Here is a 25,898-nt window from a genome sequence, read left to right as displayed (position 1 = left end):
AACCTCTGAAATACAAAGAAAGTGTACATTAGAATCTCWTTTCCAACTACMACACTGTTTTGCAACTGTACTGTATATTACTGTATTGCAACTCTTGCAAACATATACAGAACCTTTGTGAATTCATGCAGGGATTTTTTTGATTTAAGCATGCATATTTCAGCAGGACAKATTCCCTTGCACTTTAAACTCTCTGATACAGAACTTTTTTTTTAATAATTTTTATTATTGGATTCCATAGTATGTTATAGAYCTATGAAGATTCTTGATCTGAGAGTGAAACTCATACACTTGCCTCCCACCTCAAGCTGTCTTTCACCTAGTCTTATGTCTTCCATAAATATATTCCAGCATTATCCAGCATTATTGTCTGCCTTGCTTTGTGATAAAAACTGTGAGGAGTCAAAGAACAATGTTAGAAAATGATTTCTGCGGCTACAGTCTACTGCAATTGCCCTACACTTATCAACTTATCATTTATTACACACACACACAAATRTACATGCACATGTGCACATAATCAGTATRTGCATGCTCCTCAGAAAATATTTTCTAATATAAAGACATTTCAGCATGTAATATTTGAAAGAAAATTGTGTGAAATTTTATAAAGTTCTTGACTTTTGTCAAAATTACCACAGATTGATTGCAATAAGAGTTATGTCTTCTATTATTCATAAAATAGAAGACAGGGAAAAAGACGAAGCTTCTACAGTTAAAATACATCTCAGATTAACAATTTACCTTACACAAAAAGCATGTATTACACACACACCAAATTTGCTGATTAGCAGAAAAGATTTAGCAAACAAGCTTTTGCTTTCAAGATTATCATTCTCTGGATTATAAAAGTTTAGCTGTTGAATCACAGACTGAAGAAAATTATAAGCTTCTCAAAAAAGCTCTGTAATGAATTTGGGTCTATAATGCATCATTTAAATTTATGAACTGTATTAGATAATGGCTTTTGGACTTTCCCTRGGGAAGATCCAATACTCTTAAAATTAATTAAAACTCTTCAGAAACTTTAAATCCATTAAAACAYTTACTTGATAGCTTGTTCCAGGGAGAACTCTAAAATGGTTACATTTTTCACTTGAAAATTTGGATATGAAATAATTATGTTGTTGATTTAGTAATTATACAGTTGTAATGCTTTACTTTGAGGTATTTAACAATTTCTCTTAAATTATTTCTCTGAAAAATATAAATATGATCTTCATAAAACCATGTACATACCACATTAAATTAGAACTTCATAAGGAAATCCTTACAACTTCTGAATATTTCCACGTTATCTTAAAGAGCACATTCCTGTAACRGTATGTTTCTTCCTCAAGTACATCTTAACCACATATTTATTACACAAAAGTTTTCTTTTGTTGATCATGTCTTACTTCCTGGTTACATGTCTACAGAAACATCTTTTTTATTGGCTCAGCAAGTTATCTGATAAATGCATTATACAATATTTGTGGTTTTCCGTCACCATGATCACAGTGTAACTCATACTAGAAAACAATATCAAGTGTGCATTCATCTGAGTTTGATTTTTTTTTCTTAAAATGATCACATTTAGAAGATTACTAATTACACAATTCTATAAATTATTAGATATCACAGGGTGGATTTCAGATGACAAGCTTTCACAGTTTTAGGGTTTTAATGACTTACTGATACATAATATAGGTGAGAAAATATTAACTAGTTGTCTTCGAATGGAGTATCTTGAGTTTGACTGATGTAAGTCTTTCAGAAAGGTACTCAGTTTATTTTAAAGACATTGTGAGATGGAAAAAATATCCTATAATCTCTGACAGTTTGTTTGAATAGCTGATACCCCCAGTGTTCACAAAAATGCCCATTTTCTATTTAAAATGTGTCCATCTAACTTCCCGCTCTTCTTTTTCTGTTACATCTGTGTTTGCAGCTCTGCACTCCTAATCTGACTTTCAAGATGTATTCTCCCTCCTCAATTTATTTTTGCAAGACTAGGTTAACACAGACTATTTAATTCTCTGGCTGGGCACTTTCTCAAGCTCTCAAATAATGTGCATTTGTTTTTTTCTGATCACCGTTTTCACTACGGGAGCATATTAAAGCACYGAGCTGTAAACTGTATCCAGTACTGACATTTCCAAAATGATAAACAAAAAGACCAAATCACATAGCTACTCACTTTTCCTCTCTTTTTACRTGCAGGAATCACATTAGACCTTTTGTTCTGCAATGTTTGCAGTAGAGTATATTGTTGAGTTACTGGTCTGCTCTGGACCCTAAAATCCTTTTCAGATTAATCAATTCTAGAGCAGAGTTTCCCAATTCCCTTGCATTTGGGAGGCCAGATTTCCCAGGTTAAACAAGTACCAACAAATAGCCTGTTTCCAGCTGATGGTGGGATCTCAGYGTGTCAAAACCGAAGAAATATCTGACCAGCTTTCATTTTTATGCCTCTGGAGGCATAAGTAAGATATTTTAATTTACCTCTAGTATACTTTTTTGTCTTTGGTCTACTTTTATGCTATTTGTTAATTACTGGCTCCAGAGAAGGTAGATTATTACTGAGGTAAGCGCTGTTGGGGACACACAGGCACATCAGCGGCCACATATGTAACTAGCCCCCAAAACTCTAAATATTTCTACCGTTGCCAGCTGGCAGATCCTATGATTTTACTTCACGTTTCCAAATACTGATAKGGTTACTTTGACACCCTCTCTGTTGCAGAATCCCGCTCCTGAACTTTGAGGACTGGAGAAGAATCACAGCATTAATGTATTTTCAAACCTGAGTTTCCTGGAGGCCCTTATATATATTAAAAATAATAAAGATAAAAATAAKAACAAAAAGCTCTAAACCCGCCCCCAGCGGAGCCCAAACCGCCAGCTGCTCCCTGCTGGGCTCCTGCCGCCCGCCTCCCGCGCCGCTTGTTTCCCGTTGCCCTGGTTACCGCCCGGTGTAGCCAGGCCGCGGGGAAGCGCTCGCCGTCCCCGCGAAGTGCCTAACGGGGGCGCTTAAAGGCTGCGGGATTTCAAGGCGGAGAGGAGCGGGTGGTCTCCGTAGGCGGCTCGGAAGGCAGCGGCGSCTTCGGCAGCAGCTTGACTGAACGAGAAGTGAGTAGGTCCTGAGGGCAGATAGCGGGGCCCCGAAAGACCGGGGTGCGCCGGGGGGGCGAGAACTACAACTCCCAGCGTGCCGAGCGGCGGCGTGCGAGCCCGCCTGCTCGAGGAGTGGCGAAGGGCGTCGCTAGTGTCCCGTAGTGCATTCTGGGAGTTGTAGTTGCGCGCGGGTACTATCCTCAAGGAGCAGCGAGCAGGTAGAGGTTTTACACTTTGATTACACTTGCAAAACTCAGAAGAGTAAACACGGGATTTTCCTACTACAAACGAATCTTTTTCTTACATTTTTCTTGTACATTTCTGTTACAGAGCGAAGTGGTGTTCAGAACAAATTTCTGCTGTTCCTTTTCATGTTTTAACTCTCCTGTTGAATAAACTTACGTCTGAATAAACTTACGTCTGAATAAACTTACATCTGAATAAACGCCTTTTTCATTTTGGTGTACTCAGTGCTGAAGGTTAATGTTTTCTTTATGTAGCACTGAAAGCACAAAAGAAACTATGGAAAATAGAATGTCAGAAGATGTTGAAAAAATTGAAAAAGAAATAGAAATTGAATTGAGCAGAATCAGTGTTTCTTCTTTTGAAGCAGATGATCCTGACACAGACATATCAGAAGAAGCTTTGAGCGACAGTGAGCCAGTAAGTATTCAGTGGGCTAAAACTTCCTTATCTGCTCTTGAAAGCAGTAGAGGTATTGGAAAGCCTATCTGACAAACCAACTTTATCCTGATACATCTAACCAAAGCTTTCATTCTGAGAAATAGTCTAATTAGTGCTGTTCCATGAAAACATAACCTTCAGTGGTTATGTTTACACATAAATACACATAAATACACAATAAAATAGATGAGCATCAACATTTCACTCAAGTGAGAAAGTCAGACGCTGGTAGACCACAATTTATTTTAGAATCCTTTGAAGCTGGAAGATTTTTTAAGTTAACCATCTAGATTAAAAATTGGATTAAAAAAGCCAATGCATCTTTGGTTTAAATATTACAAAATATTTTTATAATATGTTTGAAGACCTCCTGATATTAATATATTTCATATGAACTGGTGCTTGAACAGTTTGTTTGTTTGTTTGATGTTTTCTTGACTTCTTATTTTGGGGAAAGATTTTTCTCTGAAGTCCACTCAGTTATTTGGATCTTTTCCTGTTATTGCGATCTTTCAGAGTCATAGCCTACGGACTGCTCTGTAGACTGTCTGAGTGGCTKATATTAATTGTATGTGACCACAAACCATGTATTTAACATGAAGTCATGGTAGGCCAAGACATCACTGGTATTTATCTATGTACTTACATGCTGAATGCCAGCAACGTTTACAGCAATTTACAGATCCTAGAARAAGTCCATTTTCCCAAATCCCTGAAGTTGATAAAAGWTGGTCTTCTGAATAGAAAGAATTTGTGTAGTAGAGTAAGTGGAAGTATCTGATTTACATCAACATTTTAAACATTTGTAGTAGTGAATTTAAAAACATTTGTTTTCTGGAAGAGCTGTAGCATCTTTATAAAAAAGACTTTATACACCATATGTCCATATTTTTCTTGGTTAATTTTTATCTTAACCCATTTCTTAATTTCTTGTACAAACAAATTACAAAYGAAAAATATTAAGTGAAACATGCTTCTGAAGATAGCAGACGATAGCAGATATTAAAATGTGTTTTACTTAGAATTTAATTAGAATGTAAGTAATAATTAGAATTATTAATTGTTCAGTGGGTGAYGAGACAATAGTAAAAGCAAAATAAGTGTATAGGAATTGGAAAAAAAATCTTAGTAGCAATAGCTAATAAAATTTGCATTCTTAAATATTGTAGAGGTGAAACTCAAATGTATCTTCATTCTACGTGTTAAGTATTTACCTCTGGTTGTGGCTGTAAGATTAAAATGTAGAATTTATGTCACATGACATGTTTTCTAGATTTCAGATGACTTGCCAGAATCAGTTTTGTCCTATTTAAACTTTATAAAGAAGAGAAATCAAGATGCTGAAAGACTTATACTGCAAGACTTAGAAGATGAAGAAACTACAAGTAAGCAGGGCTCACAGTTAAAATATGTATGCCCCTCATATTACCACTAGAACTCACAACAGTCAGAAAAAAAATGTAAACTTTTAAGTACAGCAAGCCAGGAAAGCTATTGCATCAGTTTAAACTCATTTCCCAGTATTGTTACATCTTTGATCTTTTTTTTTTCTGCTTGCTCTAATTAAATGTAACTACATACCTGTTGGAGAGAGATGATCTTTTATAAACATTTTATGCAACACTTTTAATTCTATAGAATAATTCATTTATGAAGGATTTGCGAAGATAATAATTGCAAATGTGCGGGTAATAATTTAGAACTGATTTAAGGGCATTGGCTTTTATTGTTTCAGAAATCTATTTTTGCTTAGGAGGAATCAATAAATAAAACAATATGCACATTATTATTATTATTTCTACAGTGCCTTGTTATCTTGACTTATCATTATAACATTCTTAAAGTCTGCATTCTTTTTGGCATCATTGCTCAAATGTAAATAATTGCACTTTTCTATATTAACAGCATAGTTTCAGTAGGGTTAAGTGTAAGGCATTTCACTCATGCAGCCAACTCACAACTGGTGAAATGAAGTTTTCCTGATTGTACCAGTCACAATAAGCTGCCATCCTAGCTCTAAAAAAATTTATTCAGAAAATACCTGTGCTTAACTCAAACAATACAGTTTTAGCATGTGTACCTATATCTGTGGCCTCTTCTCTAAATAGATCTAATATTGAAAGCAATGAGCTATGATTGTATAGACCATAACACTACATCTTTGAATACATATTATTTGTATATTTTTGACACTGAAGTTCATGTGTACTGTGTTGAAGCACTGAAGTTGCTTCTTCAGGTAAAAGTTACTCCCTGCTGTAATGCAGTTTCACTGCCAGTAAACATAGACATAGGTGTTTTTATTACTATTGTATATTAAGAGCTAATGCATAGTATTATTCTATCATTCTGAAGACTAGGAAGCCCAAGACTTAAAACACAGTTTATTATTATTGAGGAGTGCTAAATAGCAGGCTAGTCAGATAATCATGTCCTTGAAAGTAATGTGCACATACACACTTGTGGAAAAGAAAATATTCTTATAATCGCTAGAATAAAATCATGGAATATAGTCTGCTAGGATTAGCTTTTGAGCATGAATTGAACTTTTTCTAAAAATTCATATGATACTAAGCCATAGATTGAGATAAGTTATAGGAAACGGGAATTGCTGATGTGGACTAGACTCCATGAGAATCAAATGGGAGCTGAAGTTAAGAGTTCRCATACAACTGAGCCCTATAGAGTACATTTAGAATCTATCTGTAAATAGAAGCTAACATTAAATGAACTTGCCTTGTTACTGGGGGAAATTTAGCTGTCCCAGCTGTATAACTGAAGCCAAGCTAAGCCTGTAGTTTATAGAATCACAGAATCACAGAATGGGTAAGGTTGGAAGGGACCTCTGGAGATCACCTAGTCCAACCTCCCWGCCCAAGCAGGGTCACCTACAGCATGTTAGACAGGATTGCATCCAGGCAGGTTTTGAATATCTCCAGAGAAGGAGACTTCACAACCTCTCTGGGAAACCTGTTCCAGTGCTCTGTCACTCTCACAGTAAAGAAATTCCTCCTCATATTTAGGCAGAACTTCCTATGGTTCAATTTCTGCCCATTCATAGCCCCTAGTCCTTTTGCATGGCACTACTGAAGAGTTTAGCCCCATCCCCTTGACATATCCCCTTATATGTTACATGAGACAGCTGGCATTGTCTACTCCATTTTAGTAAATCTTATCATCACACTGATGCACTATAAGGGCCTTTGTGAACAAAAGTTCAGTATTTTATACACATTTTGATATTTTTAGGAAAGGAGTTTTTTAAAGTCTCTTTTGTAACAGACTTATTTTCATTTATTATTTTTATAATGAAACTGTCAAGTTTTTGACATACAATAGTTTGATTTAAGAAACTTTAAAAGTTCAGATGTTTAGGCAGAAAATATTTTGATATGTTTTATACTGTGGAATTCCTTTTCATAGATACAATTTGCTATCACTAGATTCTTATGTTCATTGTGTGTGTTGAAGTTATACATATTTGCTATTTTTAATTTAGCAAAAAATATATATATAAAAAGTATATAGAGAATAGAGATATTTGGTTTTTTAAGTTTTTTAAAGAAAAAAATATTTCCTTGTGGTCTGAAGAGAGATAGTAACTAAGCAGTATAGAGCAGAATTCTAGTACTGAAAAGAGATTTTCTGTTTATGTCTTAAACTGTATATTTTCTTTCTCCTTCAGGTAATGTTTATGAAGTGGTTTCTAGCCATACTTCAGATTGCTTGGCAGAGTTGGCTTTGGAATATAATGAAGATCCAGAAGAATTAAAAAAAAGGGTATTCTCTATTTAAACAATACATAGAGTGAACCAAATTATTTGAAGTAATCTAGATAATGCTTACTCATCAGAGTATTAAAATGAGTTTGCGTACACTTTTCTTCAGAACTGCGACATCAATGGTAATATATTGTGCCTGTAAGTTTTAAAATTTGGAAAAAATGTCCATATCACTAATTAGAAAGCTGAGCTGAAAAAACAAGAAAATTAGACAAGATTAAACAATCCATTTTTCTTATTTATTGGTAGGATATTAGCTCAATAATATTATAATCCTTTTAAACTTATTTAATCTTACTCCTTTTGTTATGATAATTAGCCTGTTAATCAGGCTCCTAAAATATTCCATTATTTTATAGAACGTATTGTTTTAATAATGTCTCTAACTTTCAAAGAATCAAGCATTGCGGATCTTGCTTTTATATTTTAAGGGATTTTGAGTGAATACCTTCCTGAAGTTCTTAGAGAAACACAGACCTTTAATTAAATTATTTTCAATTTATCATCTTTTTTTTTTTTTTTTTTTTTTTTTTTTTTACTAGTTAGCACTTTTGCAAACACAAAGTTTTATTTTCAAGAAACCATTGTTTAGGACAGCACAATTATTTTCTGTGACTTCAGCTGTGGAACAAATAGTATATCTGGATACATGATATAAACATATAATGAATGAGTGAAAGGAATAGATTAGTTATTGCCAATAAAAACTATGAAAGGGATATAGCAAACATTGGTGCTCATAGTGTTATTTTCAAATCAGTTCCTTAAAAACTTATAACTATTTATTTTTGTATGTTATTAATAATATTAAGGCATACATGTAGTGCTTACTTTTAGGCAAAGTAAAGCAAGCTCCAAACACAGAATACTCATTTTYCAAGTCAAAATGCTGCAAAGTACTTAAAAACAATCCCTCCAAAATCACAAAAATACCTAGTCTCCTCAAGCTTCCCTCTCCCTCCCTTTTTTTTGAAAATAATTCATTGTTTCTAACTTTAGAAAACAGTATTTTGACTGACACTTATTTGTATTATACAATATCTAAGGGTACAAGTCAAACTCAGGGTCATTATTATGCTTGTCATATGATGAAAAGGTTATCCTCGTCCTGGAGTGTTTTTATAATGTTCTGCTTTTACTTTTTAATTTTTCCAACACTTCATGTTTCTTAATGACAATATTAAACTATATTAGGTATTGTCTGAAATCGAAAATGAAGACTTGCTGATTGCTACAACTCCTGATTGTAGTACTCAGTCTATAAGTGATGATGCTATTAAAGTGGTCACTGATGAACATTTTGTTGCAGGTAAGCAAAATCATTATTTCTTTGGTTGTGTTGCTCTTTAGCATTATGTTAACAAATCTTTCTATAAGTACTTATTTCTTTTWTCATTAGTAGCTTAATATTCTTTGTAAAGAATTACAAAATGATAGTATCCAATAGATCCAGATTCTTAGCTGTACATAGGTGAGCAGATTCTTATGCTTTCAGCTAAATCCAGGATTAAGAAATTATCCTGTTATTTGTCTTCAAAGTCTCAATATAAGTTTATTCCAAAAAACATTTTCCCAAAATTATTTAAGTAATTATAAATACAAATGGAAGCCAAACTGGAGACATCAAGAATGTACTTAGCTCCAACAACCTTTATTTTTTTATAGTCATATTAGGTGGGATTGTTGTCTTTTACTAYGGTCTTTGCATGTTTTGGGTTGGTGTTGATCAGTTACAAAAACCCCTGTTGATAACCATGGAAGAACTTTCTCCTGAAGCCAAAGTGCAATCCTGAAATATGCATTGATAGAACAAGTATGGATGGCTATGGCAGGAAACACAGGTTGCAATAGTAAGTGTAATTTATGATTAAAAAAGGCAGGACTATCTCTGGTATGAAGGATTTGTTTCAGTCCTGTCTTCCTGGAAGATCTCTATTGCTGGCCATGCCAGCACAGAATCCTTTTGGTTGTRTTTCTTGTCCGTATTTTAAGATGCCTTCTGATGCTTACAATTAATTTAAATAAAAGATTTACTTGACTGATTACAATTTCTTAGCTGATGTTGACATGAGCGTAAGCTTTACCTATCATGAAGTAGAAGAAAAATGTAGGCAAGAAGTTGAGCAATGGGAGGAAAAACAAAAAGAACTTGAAGATGAGAAAAGGAAAAAGTGGAAGACTGAGAGGGAAGCACAGGAAAAACAGAATGAAGAGGAACAAGCAAAAAGGCTGCAGCGTCTGGAGGAATTTGAGGCTGAAAGAACAAAGTTAGAACTTCTTCATAAGGTAATTAATTGATACCAAAACCAAAATGTTGCCTTCTAAACTATTTGAATTCAAAATCTATGCAAAAGGGAATGATACTAAAATGAGGTGAGTCATACTAAATACTTAGATATAACCCATGTTGCTTTGGATTTTGCTCTTTTTTGCTTTGATCAACAGTGAATTAATATACGATGCTAAATGTTAAATTGCTCTTTAGGCTTTGGCTTATTTTATTGTTGTATGTTTATGATATAATTCCAGCCAAAGTCTCTGAGATAAGAGTTAGTGTCCTAAGATACTCACAAAAGTACTTTTACAAAAGTAAAATGATCATTATGCCTTACTAAATACTGATCTTTGTGGTGGAACAAATATCATCAGCCTCCTCTTGTACAGTAACCTAATGATTTTGATGCTTGGCCGAGAAGTGAGAAAATAGGAACCTTGTTCCTCCTCAACCTGATGAGGTTTGAACCAGTGGTTCATGGGAATGTGCTCTTATCACCAGATCATAGAATGGAACACTCTTTCTCCTTCCTTCATGCTTTAGGGTATTATGGGGTAAAAGAATGGAGGATTCCTTGAGATCAAAGAGGAAAGTGAAAAAATTGTCTTACAATTGTATTCTGTTACCAGTCCTTCAAATGCACCTCTAGGAACAGATTAGAATCCAGGCTTTCTTTTTCAACAGACCACAAAATAATTATTTTCTTTTTGATGTCATAAACTGTTTCTGGCTGTAGAATGGCTTTTTTTCTCTGCACAAGGTGGAGCATGTCCCCATTTAGACAATTTGATAATACTGCACCCAGTGCACTCTTTCTGGAAGTGAGAGGTAGAGGCACCTTCCTCCATTAGAGAAAGGCTTAGACTTCAAGTCTCCTATTTCTGAATAGTATGCTTCTGAACATACAAGAAAAACAGTGATTGTCTAAGACTGGCAGACTTTATGCTACAAATTGAAAGTGCTGGTTTGTGTATATTGGTTTCTTCATGTCACTATATATTTAATTTGTCTGATATTGATTTTATTTTGGTAGCACCAGGAGTTAGATAGCTCTGGATTATCCTCCATTTTTTTAGGTAGTTACTATCTCCTGATTTTCAGCCAAATGTAATTCCAGATCATTGAAGTTTTCTTCATGACTGAGCATGTGTAGAAAAAAAATTCTATTTATTTGCAAGTAGTGGGAAAATAGGTTTGAACTTCCATTTTCAATTTGGAAACAGATTCAGTAAAAAGTTTTCAGCAAAAATCCTGTCTGAAAGACTGAAGACCATCAGCATTACTATACAGACATCAGCAATTAAAGGAGGTCTGTTCATGCTATTCTCAGAACTTTTCAGTTTAAGAAATTACTCTGTTATGTTACCATAATCTCCGCATATTTTGAACGTCATCTTCATAAGCATAGGCTTCATTTTCAGTGTAGAGTTAGGAGAAGGTGGGAGTTGTTTGGACCATATGCCAAGGTCTCTGAAGGTATACCTCTTTCAGTCTACAACCAAATCTTCATTTTTTGATCTGAATGTCCAGTCATTTATTTTATTCCCCACAGCTGAGTTTCTCATTTTGATTTAGACATTCACAGCAGTGGATCATTGGAAAGTCAAGAAGACAGGGACTTCAGAGAGAGAGTGTATTGTGGTATTCAGGGTTTTGTACAATATTCATTTAAGTTAATTTGTTGTGCAGAAACGACAAAGTATGATGGAAGATGAGTTACAGAAAGAAAAGAAAGTTTGGAGAGACAAACTGATGCAACACGAGGTAAGGTTGTACAAAGAATTTCTGTTAAAAGAATTTGAGAATGTATGAATGTTATATATTTAAGAGTAAAAGTTAATACACCAGATTCTGCTTCTTAAGAATAAACATATATTAACACTTGTCATGTAGGCAGAATGGCTGAACTGTGTGACAATTGTATTTTGATTAGGAATTGATCATGAAACTACAGTTGCAAGTGGAAGAGGAGGAAAAGGCCTTTGAAGAGCAGAAAGCAAAACAAAGACAACACTTGGCAAAGCAACGGAATACAGCAGCTGTGAAAATCCAAGCTAGATTTAGATCGTTTTTAGTCCATAAAAAATATGCTCCCATCTTAAAAGAATGGAAAGATAAAATTAAAAGGGAAAAGGAAATACAGGAAGAAATAGAGAGGGAAATGAAAGAAAAGGAGGAAAAAATGAAGAGGCGTATGGAAGAAAGGAAACAAAAAAAAGAAGAGAAAATGAGACAACAAGAACTAGAAAGACAGAAATATTTGGAACAGGTGAGGAGGCGTGAGGAATATGAGAAACAGAAAGTAAGCCTGAGACTTGAAAGAGAAAAACAGTTGCAGATAAGAAGAGAAGAACAGAGAAAATTAAGAGAACAAGCAGCAGGAGCTATGATGAATGAAGGTGGAGAAAAGGATGAAGAAAACATAACAGAGGAAAAATTAGGAGAAAATAAAAAAGCAATAAGGGAACAGAAAAAGGAACTGAGTAAACAACTAGTGGAACAAGAAGAAAAGCAAACTGAAAAGATAGATGAAACAAGTGATTGGATGATTCCAGTAAAAAGAAAGCTGACATCACCAGTACCAAGTATATTAAATTCTGACAAGAAGGAACACTCTCCTCAAATCAGTAATGAGGATTTAGATAAAAATTCAGTAATGTGTGCAGAAAAAAGTTACTCAGAAACTGGAAATCTTAACAAAGCTACAATTACATGTACTTCAAAGAATGAATCTGATGATTTTAGTGATGTGGTAGAAAATAAGGTAAATAATACAAATAGTAGTCCACTGAATACCCAGCCAAATGCCAATAATAGAGAAATGAAAGATCAATTTTCTCAGTCTGAAACAGTGAAGACAGCATTGTTTCTAATGGAAGATTCTAATGAGAAAGTTGGTGAGAACTGGGACAGAATTCAGGATGTAACTAAGTATTCCAATAAACTAGAAATTCTTCCTGATGATATTGAAAAGAAGAGATTAAATTGGATGAAGACGTGTAAGCCGTGGTCTAAAATATATGGAGAAAATCAAAGAAAGAAAGTAACTAAAAAAAAACAGCCAAGGAAAAGTTCAGTTAACAAGATGCCTCCATTAAGTATAGAAAAGATCATTAATAGTGGCCCTTGGAGCACTCTGCAGCAGGTAACTATACACAAGATGTAGAGTAAAATATGAAGTGCTGGCTTACATGTTCTGTACAATTCTGTATTTTTTGAATATCAGCAGAATGTTTTCAGAATTATATTTAGGAAGGTTATAGCAACCACTCTCTCTGAGATCCTCTGTACAGTGGGATACAGGCCCACTGAATTCTGGTGAGCATAGTGGAGCACACTGGCATGGTAGCAGTCTTCAGATGATTGACAATATCARTGACTCTGTAAAAGGCAGGAGCTTCTGGTTCCTTTTTTCTGCTAAGTAAGCAAGGTTTTGCTTTTGTATGTGGGGTTGTGTTTCAGCTGCTGCCCATCTTGGAGTTTTGAGAAGACTAGTCTCTCCCAGAAGGAAGACATTGTTGATCAGTTTGTGGATGGTGTTTTGCCAACACTTACTGAGTATCACTATGTGCTCACTCTTCTCTTGCTATCCACACTGAGGTTACATGCTATGCTGGATAGAACTTTAGTCTGAACTATTTTGATCTATTCTTGTACATTCTGTCATCATTTATGAGACTGTAATGGGACAAAATCCACAGTACTAATTGCTTTGGTTTAGTGCTTTGTTTTTGTTTAAATTCAAAATCTTTGGTAGTGTGTCCTTTATTTTAAGATAGATGTCAAAATCAAACTTTTTAATCATATTTTTTCCTAATCAACAGATCAAACCCATCATTACCGTCCTTTTTGTATGAAAGARTTAACGTATTAGTTGTTTATATTTTGTAAAGGCTTAGTAAAATGTAGTTTTGGTCTTTAAGGTTTTGGTTTTGGTTTAGAAATAGCTCATAAAATTGTGTGATGAATGGAAGATACAGCAACAATTAGTCTTATTTATTATTAAATGCATATAGGTCACAATACTGACACTCGAAGATTTACCAGAATGTAGCCTCTGTACATTATCTGCATGTGAAAATCTTCAAGTGCTGACTCTCAGACGCTGTGGACTAGTTGCACTGGAAGGACTAAGTAACTGCAAAGACCTAAAGTATATCAATGTGGAGGTACCAAGCACATTTGATTCTATATTATAACTTGGGAAGGATTGCCACTTTTGCTGCTCTTGCAGTTATGAGTTAATTGAGTCCAACTGAATACAAAACTTTTAGTGCCTTACTAGTATAGGAATATGAACAAAATACTCTCCTGTCAACAAAACTGTACCAGTAGATTTTTTATTGTGCATAGTGGTACTAAAGCAAAATAGGACAAATGAATCTGGCTATACTAATAAAAGATCGCAATATTGTTAGTTAAAGATCAAATCCCATTTACTCAGCTAASCAATGTAGCTGAATAAGTAATAGACGTAGTTTAGAGCTGATCTAAATTAATATACATATAGACCAAGATTTCTGAAAATGAGTGACTATATTAAAATTCATTTATATTTAGACATTTTAATAAGCAGCTTGTCATTTTTTTWAAAGTTTGAGCACTCTTGCTCTATGTCTTTGAATTAAGTTCTGAATTAGAGATATAAATAGTAGGGTACATCTTGCACTTAGTTTTGCAAGTAGCTCAGGTGTAGAAATCTTTAGACTGATTCCATCTATAGTCAGAAGAGAAAAACAGGCATTTTAGATCATGAATCATCTTCTCCTAACTTGGATGTTGCACTGGGATGAGATGGCTAGTTTTCAGATGCACCTATTTCTTTCAGAAATCTTGGTCTACTTGTATATTAATTTAGATCAGCTCTAAACTACATCTATTATACATTCAGCTACACTGGTTATGAAGGAAATCTAGATGCTGCAGTTGTGGATGTCTGCATTTTAGCCATATATAGTTAAATGGGTCCCAAGGTGACTATTGTTACCTACTGTAGTATTTTTGGCATTTGAAAGGGAAGTAGCTTAGAATTATATGAATTCAGAGCTTTCAGAGCTAGGATCATACACACAGCTTTTAGTTTTCTGAGGTTAGATCACGAATAGCCCTACTGTAACAACATTAATATGACAAAGTGATAAATCTTCCTTATGTCGGTCTTTCTGACCCATGACTGGGCAGATGCTGTTGACCATAGTGGGTGCTCAGCTTAAGCAGAAGTAGGTAGGAGAAAAGTAGTCCTTTGCAACAAACACCTGAATGTTCCTTAAAATTACTCAAGCATTTGGTCAAAGAACAGTATGATGGCTGATACTAGAGGCACAATCTCTGGATACCTGATGCTATCCCATGTCTTACATGGCAACTTAAGTTTCTCTTAATGACAAAAGAAAACATTTTCTTATGTGATGGATCAATCATACTTATGGAACTTGACAACTTATGTCAAGCAGCTCTTTTTATYTTTTTGATTTGAGTTGTTTTGACAMTACCCATTCACAAGAAAGTTAATATTCCCTTGTTTGTAGAAGTCTTCAATGTTTCTGTTCACCCAGTAAATACTGTTCTTTCCAAAGTGTATTTTTATTTTGTTCTGGCAAAGGCTCCTAGAAAATACACTTTTATTTATACATTATTAATTCTTTAACAATAATATGTATTAATAATACTTTAAGAATAATATTTGTACTTTGATCATTCCAGCTGATGTGTCGATTGTCTTCCATTCAACCTAAACGAAGGAACAGCCTTTTTTGTAACAGCTGAAACAAACCAAAATTATTTTATGGATTTTTCTTGCATAGTTAAAGCAGCTGCCCTTTTGCTTCCTTTAGACATTCATTCCTACCTGATATTGCCCTTTTTTAACTTTTAAGACGTATTAATTCCCTGTTTTGACTTCTGGTACAACTGAAGGGGCTGTCCAAAGGCAGGAATCAGTGTTACGTCTTCCAAAGGAAACCTCTGTGTATCTATGCCTGCAGTTGGAGCTAGCACAGTTGGAGCTAGCACCTAACCAAGTCAGCTTGTTAATTCTGGAATAGGAATTAGTCCCTTGGGCTTAATTGATTTGTTATAAAGAGAGGGAATTAAAGTTCTTTTTTTCTTTGAGCATWTACAGGTGAACAACAGAAGTAAATAAAAGCAGAAAATAGTAAAAGGGAAATCAGAGGAAGCACTATTAAAATGACTTGAGGGGAATGTTAAAAAAAGCAAGGGCTTTGAGGGGAAGAACATTAGCTAAAAGRCATGTTAATGTTTATGACCAAAGAAACCTCTAAAAGTAGTTATTATTTTTATTTTTTAATAAATACGTTATGTCAAAGCGTGTCTTCATTAGCATCTAGCAGATAGGATGGCTTTTATGCATTTTTTTGTTCAGTCTCCCAGAYTTTGTGAAAGTGTATTTGGGAAGGACCATCCAATCTTTGACTTTTTATACTGTTTCTTTAATCTTCTGGGCATTATTGGAGGCAGAATGCAATGTGAGATGTCTTCTAATTCTGTCCTAGTAGAACTCAAAAATAATTTTTATGATTCATCAATTTATTTTCCTAGTGGAAAAAAAATGTGATATCCCTACTATTTGCTAGAAATTTAGGTTAAAAATTAACAATTGTGGTAATATCTACCATATTCTTATACTGACTCTGCTATTTCACTTAAAATGTTATTTAATATTCTTGTTCTTCTTTGTTGCAGGAAAACAACATTCAGATAATAGACTGTGAGAATCTAGAAAATCTCTATATTCTAATTCTGAATAAGAACAATCTTTCATCAGTTTGTGGCCTAGGTGGCTGCAGAAATCTCCGAAATCTTGAACTTTCCTACAATAGAATCACTCGAATTGGTAAGGAAATTATGAAAAAAATACTCCATTCTTTTTAAAAAGTGTATTAGTGCTGTTTTCATTCAGGATTATACCTACATTGGGCCAGTCAACTGCTAAACCCGAGGAGGAGAATGAGGAAACAGAGTTATAGATCTGCATTTTAGAGTATAGTCAACTTGACATTTATTAGCAGTATGGTTATACTGCCATGTATTCCATCTGCCATGTCATATGACTGTTGTCAGCTAAATACGGTCCTTTCTAGAAGAGCTCCTAATATCACCTGCACCAGCTCAATTGGAATATGTGAGTAGCCTGAGTTCAGCCTCAAAATCAAATCTGTACTTACCTACATACAGAACCTAGATTTGCAGCTTCAGGAAGTTCCAGCATGTTCCTATGATTGACATAATATGTAGGTATATACAAATCATATTATTTGTATGAGTGGGTGGACCAGACTAACACTGTGTCACAACTGCTCTTTTAACTAAAATGCTTCCCATTCTGATTCCAAGCTATTGTTCTATGCTTCCCTCCCACTGTGGCTCTTCATTGCTACCGATTGCTCTAAAACTGGGAAAAAAAGAGTAAGTCTAAGGTACACTAGTGCAACTCATTTAGCTGTTGGCACTTATTTTATTTATGGAGGCAGCATGTTTTATTTTGTTAGGTGCAACAGTTGTCAGGCAACAAGTGCATCTTTTATCATGCAGTCAACCAGTTAGAATTCACATTGCCCCAGATTGCTCAATGAATGCATCACTACATGAAAATTTTGTACCAGGAGATGCATGTTTTCTGCTGGTCAGCCAGGAATTTTTCATATACAGAACAGGTATTCTCCTGTCTGCCTATGCTACCTTTCAGACTGTAAAGTGCCTAAGGGGCAGATATCATATTTCAGCTACTGGCAAGCCAAAGATACTGACTCATGAGCCTTGTGTTATGTAGATTTGGTACAGGTGTAATCGGGATCCAGAGCCTTTTCTCACTGATTGAAGGGCAGGAAAGTGCAGTGCAGTGAAAATAACTAAGAGCATTGCTATACTTAAGTGGAGCAGGTACTTTTTGGTTTTGAAATTATGTAGGGAGGTAAAACCAGAAGTGGTCCCTGAAAAGAAACAACAGTTGAGAAAAGATAAATTGCCAGATCATTGCATAAAAAGGCGTTCTCAAGGCTGAAAGGGATGGATTTTCTCCAAGAAGGCAGCACAACAGATAGAACAGAGCAGAACTAGATTTAACAGCCTTCCTATGGCTGTAGGGAGTGAGGTTTAGGTAGGTGGCATACTGTGGGGTTTGTCAAGGCCACCAAAATACAGATTAACCTTCAGACACTTTCCTACTGAAATCAGATCACATATCCTTATGAGCAAGAGAGAAAAATTCCATATAATTGAAAAATTGTTTGGGAAACCGAAAAAGGTGGATTTCTAGTATTCTTGGCCTATGTTCAATTTGGAGATATTCCTTGGAAAGATTTCAGAGTTGAGACAGTGGAAAAGAGATTATTTGATTCTTGTCTCAAWTTAGACTTTTAATTTTCCTTAAAATATGTATAGTAGAAAACTATCTGGACAGGGGGATAATAAAATAAAACCATTTTGAAGCTGATGAATGAAACACATTCACATGCAAGATTTATTTCCAGAAATGSTTTCCATTGTCAAAAACAGGAGATGGTACCAATATGAAGATTGATARTGCAATTCCATGATAAATAACAAGGGCATAATGAGAAGGAAGTAGGAAAAYTCAAGAGATTTTGTTGATATGTGCAAACCCCTCGTGTAGATTTAATGTAGATATTTTGAATATCTTATGCTAATAAGTTAAAATAATTCAAATATGAAATGTTGATGTTTGTGAACATAATTTTATTACTTGAGAATAGCTTTGTGAGTAAAGATACTGGAATACCAACATTTACTATAAAAGCATATCAGTATCCTAAAGGGAACTGATTGTAAGAAGCTTGTCCTTGTGGCCAATAATACTGTATAAGATTCTTTTTCAGATATAATTCATTTGATAAAAAATGACTGCAARATTCCTGAAAGTATGACATCTTATGGATTAATTCAGCAATTTCATTTATTTATTTTCTTATTTARTAATTTATTATTACTACTTTACTATCTTATTTAGTTTTTTCTTATATATTTATTTGTTTGTTCATTTTTATATATATTTTATGTTTTGGAAGTTGCTGTACTGTTTAGTGGTCTGGGTTGGTTACCCTCATTCAGCTTTAATAATGAGTGKTTTTTTTCCTCTGAGAAGTAAGGCTTATTTGTGATACTTCAGCTTTAATAACATAATGTAGGAAACTTCAAGCATACTCTGATTTTTTMACTAAAATGCAGCATCAGTTGGGGAAAAATGGGAGTTGCCAGAAACCCATAAAAAAAAGTTTGAAAACTATGCCTCAGTTATGCATATCCACCTAATGCATGGTCACAAACTATGTAATYGCATTTTTAACATATTGAAATTCAGTGTTTGTATGTATTTGGAAGATGGATGCTATGCCTAAATCTCTTTTTACATTTTACACACACAAAAAGCAGCATTTTGACTTAATTMATAGGAAAAGAACTATTGCATAATAAGTTTGCTAGGGAGGGTTGTAAAATTTCTTTATGTTGTTTTAGTATAGGGATGTTCATCATGTTTTTAAGAAGGCACATCAAGTTCTTTTTTAATCAGACTCTTTGTGGTGGGTATTTTTGTTGGTGAGTTTTTTTTTTTTTTTTAGTTGTCATGTTCAGCTTTCACTCCTCTCTCATTTGTCTTTGTTGCAAATTGGAAAGAAGTTACTTCATAGCTTCATTGACCGCTAAGGTAGAATCCCTCACTAAAAGAGCCCAAATGCATTCTTTCCAAACTGCTAAGACCTGCTTATGTTGAGGTTCTCCACAAATCTTGCAGAAACCATATTCTTTTTGAGCAAAATGCATTTTCCCATATACTGACATAGCTGTTGTTTGCTGCATCATAGGTAAAACAGACAATATTTTCTGGAAATGTACAGAAGACTTGCATGCTTATTTTTGATTTTTCTTATATGTAGAAGAAGTATTAAAATACAAACATTTTTATTATATTTTTCTACCTTTTATATATTTCTCTTGGAATATATTTGATAGTTTCAAAATAGATTGAAATCCCATTGTAGGCAGCCTTGGCATGTCTGTTCCTAGTGACATACAGTCTGATTAAACAAGACAGATCAGGAGAAGGAGATGTAAAAAAAATGATTTGTGCAGCATGCTGTATTAATGCCTCATTCTGCTTATCTATTTTGTGCAGTCTATCCTTTTCTCCAACTCCATGATAACTGAGTGCTTTTAGTCAGCAGTATTGCTATGCTGATAAGTGAAAAATGGAAAATTAAAAATGGAAACAGCTCTTGTGAAGGTATCTTGGAAGGTCTCAATTTGAGTATTGTCTAAAATGAAATTGTTTTGAGACCTCTAGATGGTGCTAGTTCCCTTTTTATTTTGTTCCAAGCACCAAAATCCCCACAGAACAGGATCTTGCAGGCAGGATAGTTATGTTGTGGGCATGTTTGAAATTCTTTCAAAATAATTGAAGACTTGCATATTTGTTTCCTAAAGCTTGGTTTGTAAGTTACAGTATTCAGCATTTGTTTTAGATCTAGGATGGTATCTCTTTAATAGCCAATGCACTTTCAGGTGAATGTGTTATTTCCAGTAGGTGTTTTCCTTTTCTAAATTACTATCATGCAAAGCCCTATTTTTTGTGTTTTTTTTTAATATAATTCCAACTTTGACATTTAATCTTTTTTTCTTCAGTTTTCTTCTTATGTTTTGTCTTTTCTTCCTCCTCCATCTTGTAAATATCTGTGGCACATGCTGCYCTTGTAATCCAGCTTGTTCTCAGAAGATAAATACAAAGATAARATGCTCCTTTGTAAAACTTGCCCAGGTCGCTTCCCAGGCCTGGGAAGCTTTGACTGAGGTAAAGATGAGACAGAGTATTGCATCAAACATTTAATCTTGTAAAAATTACTGGAAAGAAAAGTAAATTGAGGAACTCCCTTTTTTAGATCCCTTTTGTTAAGTGTCCCTTCTCAAAGGAGCTTTATTTAGCAGAATATAGGAAAAAAAGTGCTTGGATCCGTCTCACCTAGATACATCAGTACTTTAGGAAAGTAGACATTACAGATTGTCTAGCCTCTATAAGACTGGAAAGAGAGTCTGATTTTACTGTTTTAAGAGGATGATTTGGGAAAAATTCTGTGCAAACAGTGAACACTAACATGAAATTTTCCTTTGTGTATTTTTGTGGGGGAGATATCACATTCTTACTTTCTACGCTAGCTGGCAGGAGTAGGCTTSTTATAATGCTGGTGTAAGTATAGCTTTATACTTAAAGACACTAGATTTTATAAATTTATTTATAAAAAATGTTTTATGACACTTCCTTAAAGAGGATACACTCACATTAATAATGCTGGTGCTGGCCTAAGTATATTACATTAACACAATTTGTTCTCATCTTGCTGATAACTTTCTAAAGAKCTTTAAAAAAGAAATAATGAAAATTAATATTTAAACAGAATTGCTATTTTAATTCTTAGGATTGATTTTAAGAGGGCTGTTAGCATTTCATAAAGCCCGTGGGTTCTGAATAACAGTTTTAAACTGTTCTAGCATAGTAAGTATAGATTATCAGTTCTCTTCCAATAGAAGTGCTTGAGTTATTAGTTAATAAGACCAGAAGTCTGTGAACTGTACACATTGTAAAGCCATATATATATATATATATATATATATATATATATGTATATGTATATATGTATATGTGTATATATATATATACACACACCATTTGAAAGGGTCAAAATACAGTAATCATTTTTAAAAATTTTACAGAACTAACACTAATTGTTACTATGTATGATATGAGTATATCACGACCTCAGAGATTTTTTTGATACTGGGAAACAACAGTTTTCAATTTCAGTGTGGCTTAATTCGGCTTTTTTTCTTCCAGGTGGTTTGGAGTCACTGAAAAATCTTCAACGGTTAATCGTGGATCATAATCAGTTAATCACTACAAAAGGTCTTTGTGAAGCACCTACCCTCATGCACCTAGACTGTTCTTTTAATCATCTCACACAAGTTGAAGGCATTCAGAATAGTGGCCTACTTCAGATTCTGAAGTTACAAGGCAATAATCTTGAGGAGGTAAAAAGCTTTGAATTAAATATGAKGTTTATTGTGTATAACTTTTTGTTAATAGTAATATTATTCAGAATGTTGATCATGTGTTGTTTTGCTTTTTTTTTTCCTCTTAGTGAGAGATATTTTTAAAGATGCAAATGGGTAGCACTATGATTAAATATGGTCTTGCTCCTAAGTGCTTTAAAAATTGTCCCCATAATAATTATAGTTCCCTTTTTGGTTTATAGCCAGTRGTCTTCAGATTGCATTATGAAATGCTGATTCTTTGTTTAAAATGTACCAAAATATTATTATCACTACACAAAAGTAATAGCTTGKGTTAATTTCATGAATGCTGATTTTCCAAAAGTTGGAGTTGGTGCTGTAGCATTCAAATTAAGAAATTAGTCTGCTAACTGTACAGTTAATTATCTTTACTGACAATGACTCTCTCATGAGAGGAAAACCATTTTCAATACGCAGCATATAACTGCARAAATTAAATAGTAATACTATGGTTCTCTAACACTTTTTAAAAAATTATATTTCATATTCAGTCCACATAGAAGACATTGATAAACATTTACAAACTGATATATAGAAATTATATGTAATAATTGATACATATGTATCATTTGTTTATTATATATGCCCAAGGTGTGTTTTTATTTGTATTACTTTAGTAAGGATTGATGAAAAGCATCTGGCAAGCATTTCATTGTTGTTTCTCTATTTTAATATTAATTTTAAATAACCTTCTCTTTTCAATTTAGCTTCCACGGCTGGAAAATCATGTTCTGCTAAGAGAACTCTATTTGGATGACAATAGCATCTCTTCGATGAGAACATTTTCTCTGTATTGGTTGCCTTTGTTGCAGATTCTTTCGCTGTCTCGAAATAGGTAAACAAAAACATTTTTTCATTTAACAWAACTGATACGGTATTTACTAATGCAACACTTATCTAAAGAATATAATTCTGAATGTGCTGCAAATATCACTGTCTTGTCCAGTTCACTGAAAAAATGTATTTGACAAGAAATGACATTGACCACTTTTAGCTAAGAAAATTTGAAACAGCAGCAACTACAAAAAGTACATTTTTCTACTGGATGTTATATGAAAATAACTTTTGAGCATTGCAGTATTACTAAAACCATGGTGGCTTGTTTTTTTCCTTACTTTAGCAASTGTTTTGAGAGTATCCCTGTCAAACTTCATATTTCACAGCCAGCTTAGTCAAAACAGACTTTGAAGACAGTGTTAAGTGCAACTAATGGTGTAAAAGAGTACAAGTTAGAATGTTCATTAGGTTGTTTTTATTTTATATATATGTCATGTTAATGCCAAAAAAAAAAAAAAAAAAGCTTTAGTACTGTTTTTTCTTCATTGTTATGGTTCATTTTGAAAAGTATAAAATAAAAAGGATGAATCAAGACAAAAAGCATTAAACTAGAACATGAACTAAAATATTATATAATTAACTTTCTATTCCATTTTATGAATGAATCTGTATGCTTATGGAATTAGAATGACCAGATATTCAGCATCAAAACCTTGATTCTCTCCACTTTTTTTTCTTAAATTGTAATTGTTTCTTATTGTTTTAATTGAGTATAAATTTCTAAGTGTTAGTAATAAAGTAGATTTTTATAGTAGATTGATGTGAATTGATGATTTTTTCCGTATTGTCAGTTTTACTCTGAATACGATTGGTCTCATTTAAACTTAGCTTAGAATATCTACCTCTGAACTAATCACTTACAGATCCTGTTATAGTCAGTGAAGAAAAGGAGATACTTTTAGAGTGTGATTCATCTGCAATTTTTAGACATCTGCTTTGAGATTAATTACATCMTACATGTGTATGTTCATCTTCATAGACTCTTAACAGAGCCTAGATGACCAGCTCACATGTAGGTATCTACATTTAAACAGATGAATCTTATCCTAAGTGACAATGTCAACTAGCTGTGAGTCTGGGAGGAGAAAGATCTCTAAGTCTGAATCCAGTTATCATAAAGGATGTTCTTATTTATGGAAAATTTATTACTGTTTGAGTATAATATACATAAACTTTATATAACTTCTCAGATTGTTTTCAAGTCATTTCTAATGAAGTAGCATGCATGTAAACTCTTTGATGTAATTATAACAGAACTTAGTCTTCAAGTTGTTGCAGGAGGGGTTTTTAGTTCTTTTGGAGTTTGGAGAAAGTGTTTCCTGCTTGTAACTAATGAGACCATTACTTGTGGAGTGTTAAATTCTGAGTCACCCATATTGATTTTATTTGGAATCTTAGATAAAAATATAAGGCTGTATACAATTTCACACATTGTTTGGAGACATTTTTTTTTCTTTTTTTCTTTTTGTCTGTTCCTATTCTTTCCTTCTTTTTTCATCTACCCATGGAACACTAGTGCGGCTATATCTGCTCGCACTTTCCTCCTCCTTTCTCCTGCTTGTTTTTGCTAAGGTTGAGGTGTGGCTGCACTGTGTGTCATAAGATGTTTTCCAAACTACTTGAAGCCCTGACTTGCTTGCCATGGAGACAATGAAAGTAGGAGCATGAGATAAGGAATAGCTGGAGTGGAACATCTGGATCTAGGTTGAGCTCAGCTGACAAAGTGGATTCGCCCTATGTCACTTACCCATCCCGTGATCTTACAACTTTTATTCTCCAYTGCACTACTTCTGCTTTTCCAGTAGCTAGCTGATTGGTCAGTTGAATTTCTCTTGCTAGACTGGGAGAGAACACATATTTATGCATCAGCAAATGAGATACCCTGCTAATACCCCCCCCCAAAAAAAAAAAAAAATCAATTTCTTTCCTTTGTGCTTATTTATACCTTATCTCAAATCTATAGGGCAAGCAGGACAAGATAGTATTAAATGCAGATTAAAAGCCTCAAAATTCCTGGCATTTCAGTAGCAAGCTCTGTTACACTCGCTTTATGTACACTTATAAGCAGCTCCATATGTGTCTGCTAGAGCATAAGTAACTCGATGTTCTATATAGAAACAATGAATGTAATGGAGTAAGCTGTTGAAAGAAAAGCTGTTTCTTTACTTTTATCCTATAGCTAGTGCAATTTTTGTGATTTTTGGGGAGCATTTTTTTTCTGAGTGTRCACTGAGTGTCATTTCCTTTTTACTGATTGCAGGAAGCCTGTATGATGGTAATGCTGTGAATCTGTGTTTTTGCTACAAGTAAAGCACTGTGAAAAAAATTCTTACTTTAATTTACAGGTTTTTTATTTCTGAGATGCTTTGTCTGTATTATAAACCAGGAATTGCTAAATAAAAAACTCCCAAATAAGAAATAATTCTATTTTAAATCTACAATGTAACAGTAAGGAGGTACAACAAAGCTAAATAACACACWCTGATGAACTCCTTCAAATATACCAATGCCAGCTATCTCATCACTTTAATCAACACTTTAATCAAAAGAGTGTTTTGCTGTGGTTTTCACATACCAAGTAGATACTCATTCCTTGCAGTAGCTGCAGTCAATGATGTTGACTTTATGACTGTGGAAATGGGGCTATGAAGATCTGTGTTCTCTTTTATAGCAGCTGGAGAACACAGGCATTAAGTTAGTGGAAAAGCAAAGGAATGCTTTTTTTATTTGGATAAATACTTTTCTGTAGGAGAAATAAAACCTTGCCACTAGGACAAAAATTAATATGTATTAAAAATCTTGTGGTATGTATATTTACTTGTAATCCAGCTTAATTATTTAGCTTCTTTGCTAACTTCATATAAAGGTTTTATAATGAGACATTAAATCAAGTTACTGTTCAGATAGCCGACACATTTTTGTGTGCAATTTCGAAATAAGCAAATTTATCTGTCTTAAAATTTATGTTTTAATATGGCAAGGCTCATTTTTATTATCTATAAGGTGTTGTAAAGGTGGTAGATAAGAATTTAATTTAAAAAATTGAAGTCAACTGTAGAAATTCCATTTTGGGAGGGATGTGTTGAGAGTTGCAGTTTGGATAGGATCATAATATYTGTGAACRTGTT

At 33.9% G+C, this 25,898-nt stretch overlaps 1 protein-coding gene across 2 annotated transcripts in view; it reads left to right on the top strand.

Moving 5' to 3' along the window:
• Nucleotides 1–3,618: 3,618 nt before the first annotated feature.
• Nucleotides 3,619–25,898, top strand: part of LRRIQ1 (leucine rich repeats and IQ motif containing 1) — a 119,688-nt gene continuing 97,408 nt past the window's right edge. For both annotated transcript variants that reach the window (XM_085304960.1, XM_085304959.1), the window contains exons 1-11: nt 3,619–3,759; nt 5,054–5,165; nt 7,466–7,560; nt 8,757–8,871; nt 9,619–9,848; nt 11,527–11,601; nt 11,771–12,982; nt 13,854–14,006; nt 16,540–16,690; nt 21,698–21,891; nt 22,641–22,768. In XM_085304960.1, coding sequence (XP_085161086.1) covers nt 3,619–3,759; nt 5,054–5,165; nt 7,466–7,560; nt 8,757–8,871; nt 9,619–9,848; nt 11,527–11,601; nt 11,771–12,982; nt 13,854–14,006; nt 16,540–16,690; nt 21,698–21,891; nt 22,641–22,768 — 2,606 coding nt within the window. The remainder of the gene's footprint in view (nt 3,760–5,053; nt 5,166–7,465; nt 7,561–8,756; nt 8,872–9,618; nt 9,849–11,526; nt 11,602–11,770; nt 12,983–13,853; nt 14,007–16,539; nt 16,691–21,697; nt 21,892–22,640; nt 22,769–25,898) is intronic.

Source organism: Rhea americana, unplaced genomic scaffold (assembly GCF_003343005.1).
Source record: "Rhea americana isolate MKP2758 unplaced genomic scaffold, rheAme1 scaffold_214, whole genome shotgun sequence".
Lineage (NCBI taxonomy): Eukaryota > Metazoa > Chordata > Aves > Rheiformes > Rheidae > Rhea > Rhea americana.
This window is presented reverse-complemented; position numbering and strand designations above follow the sequence as displayed.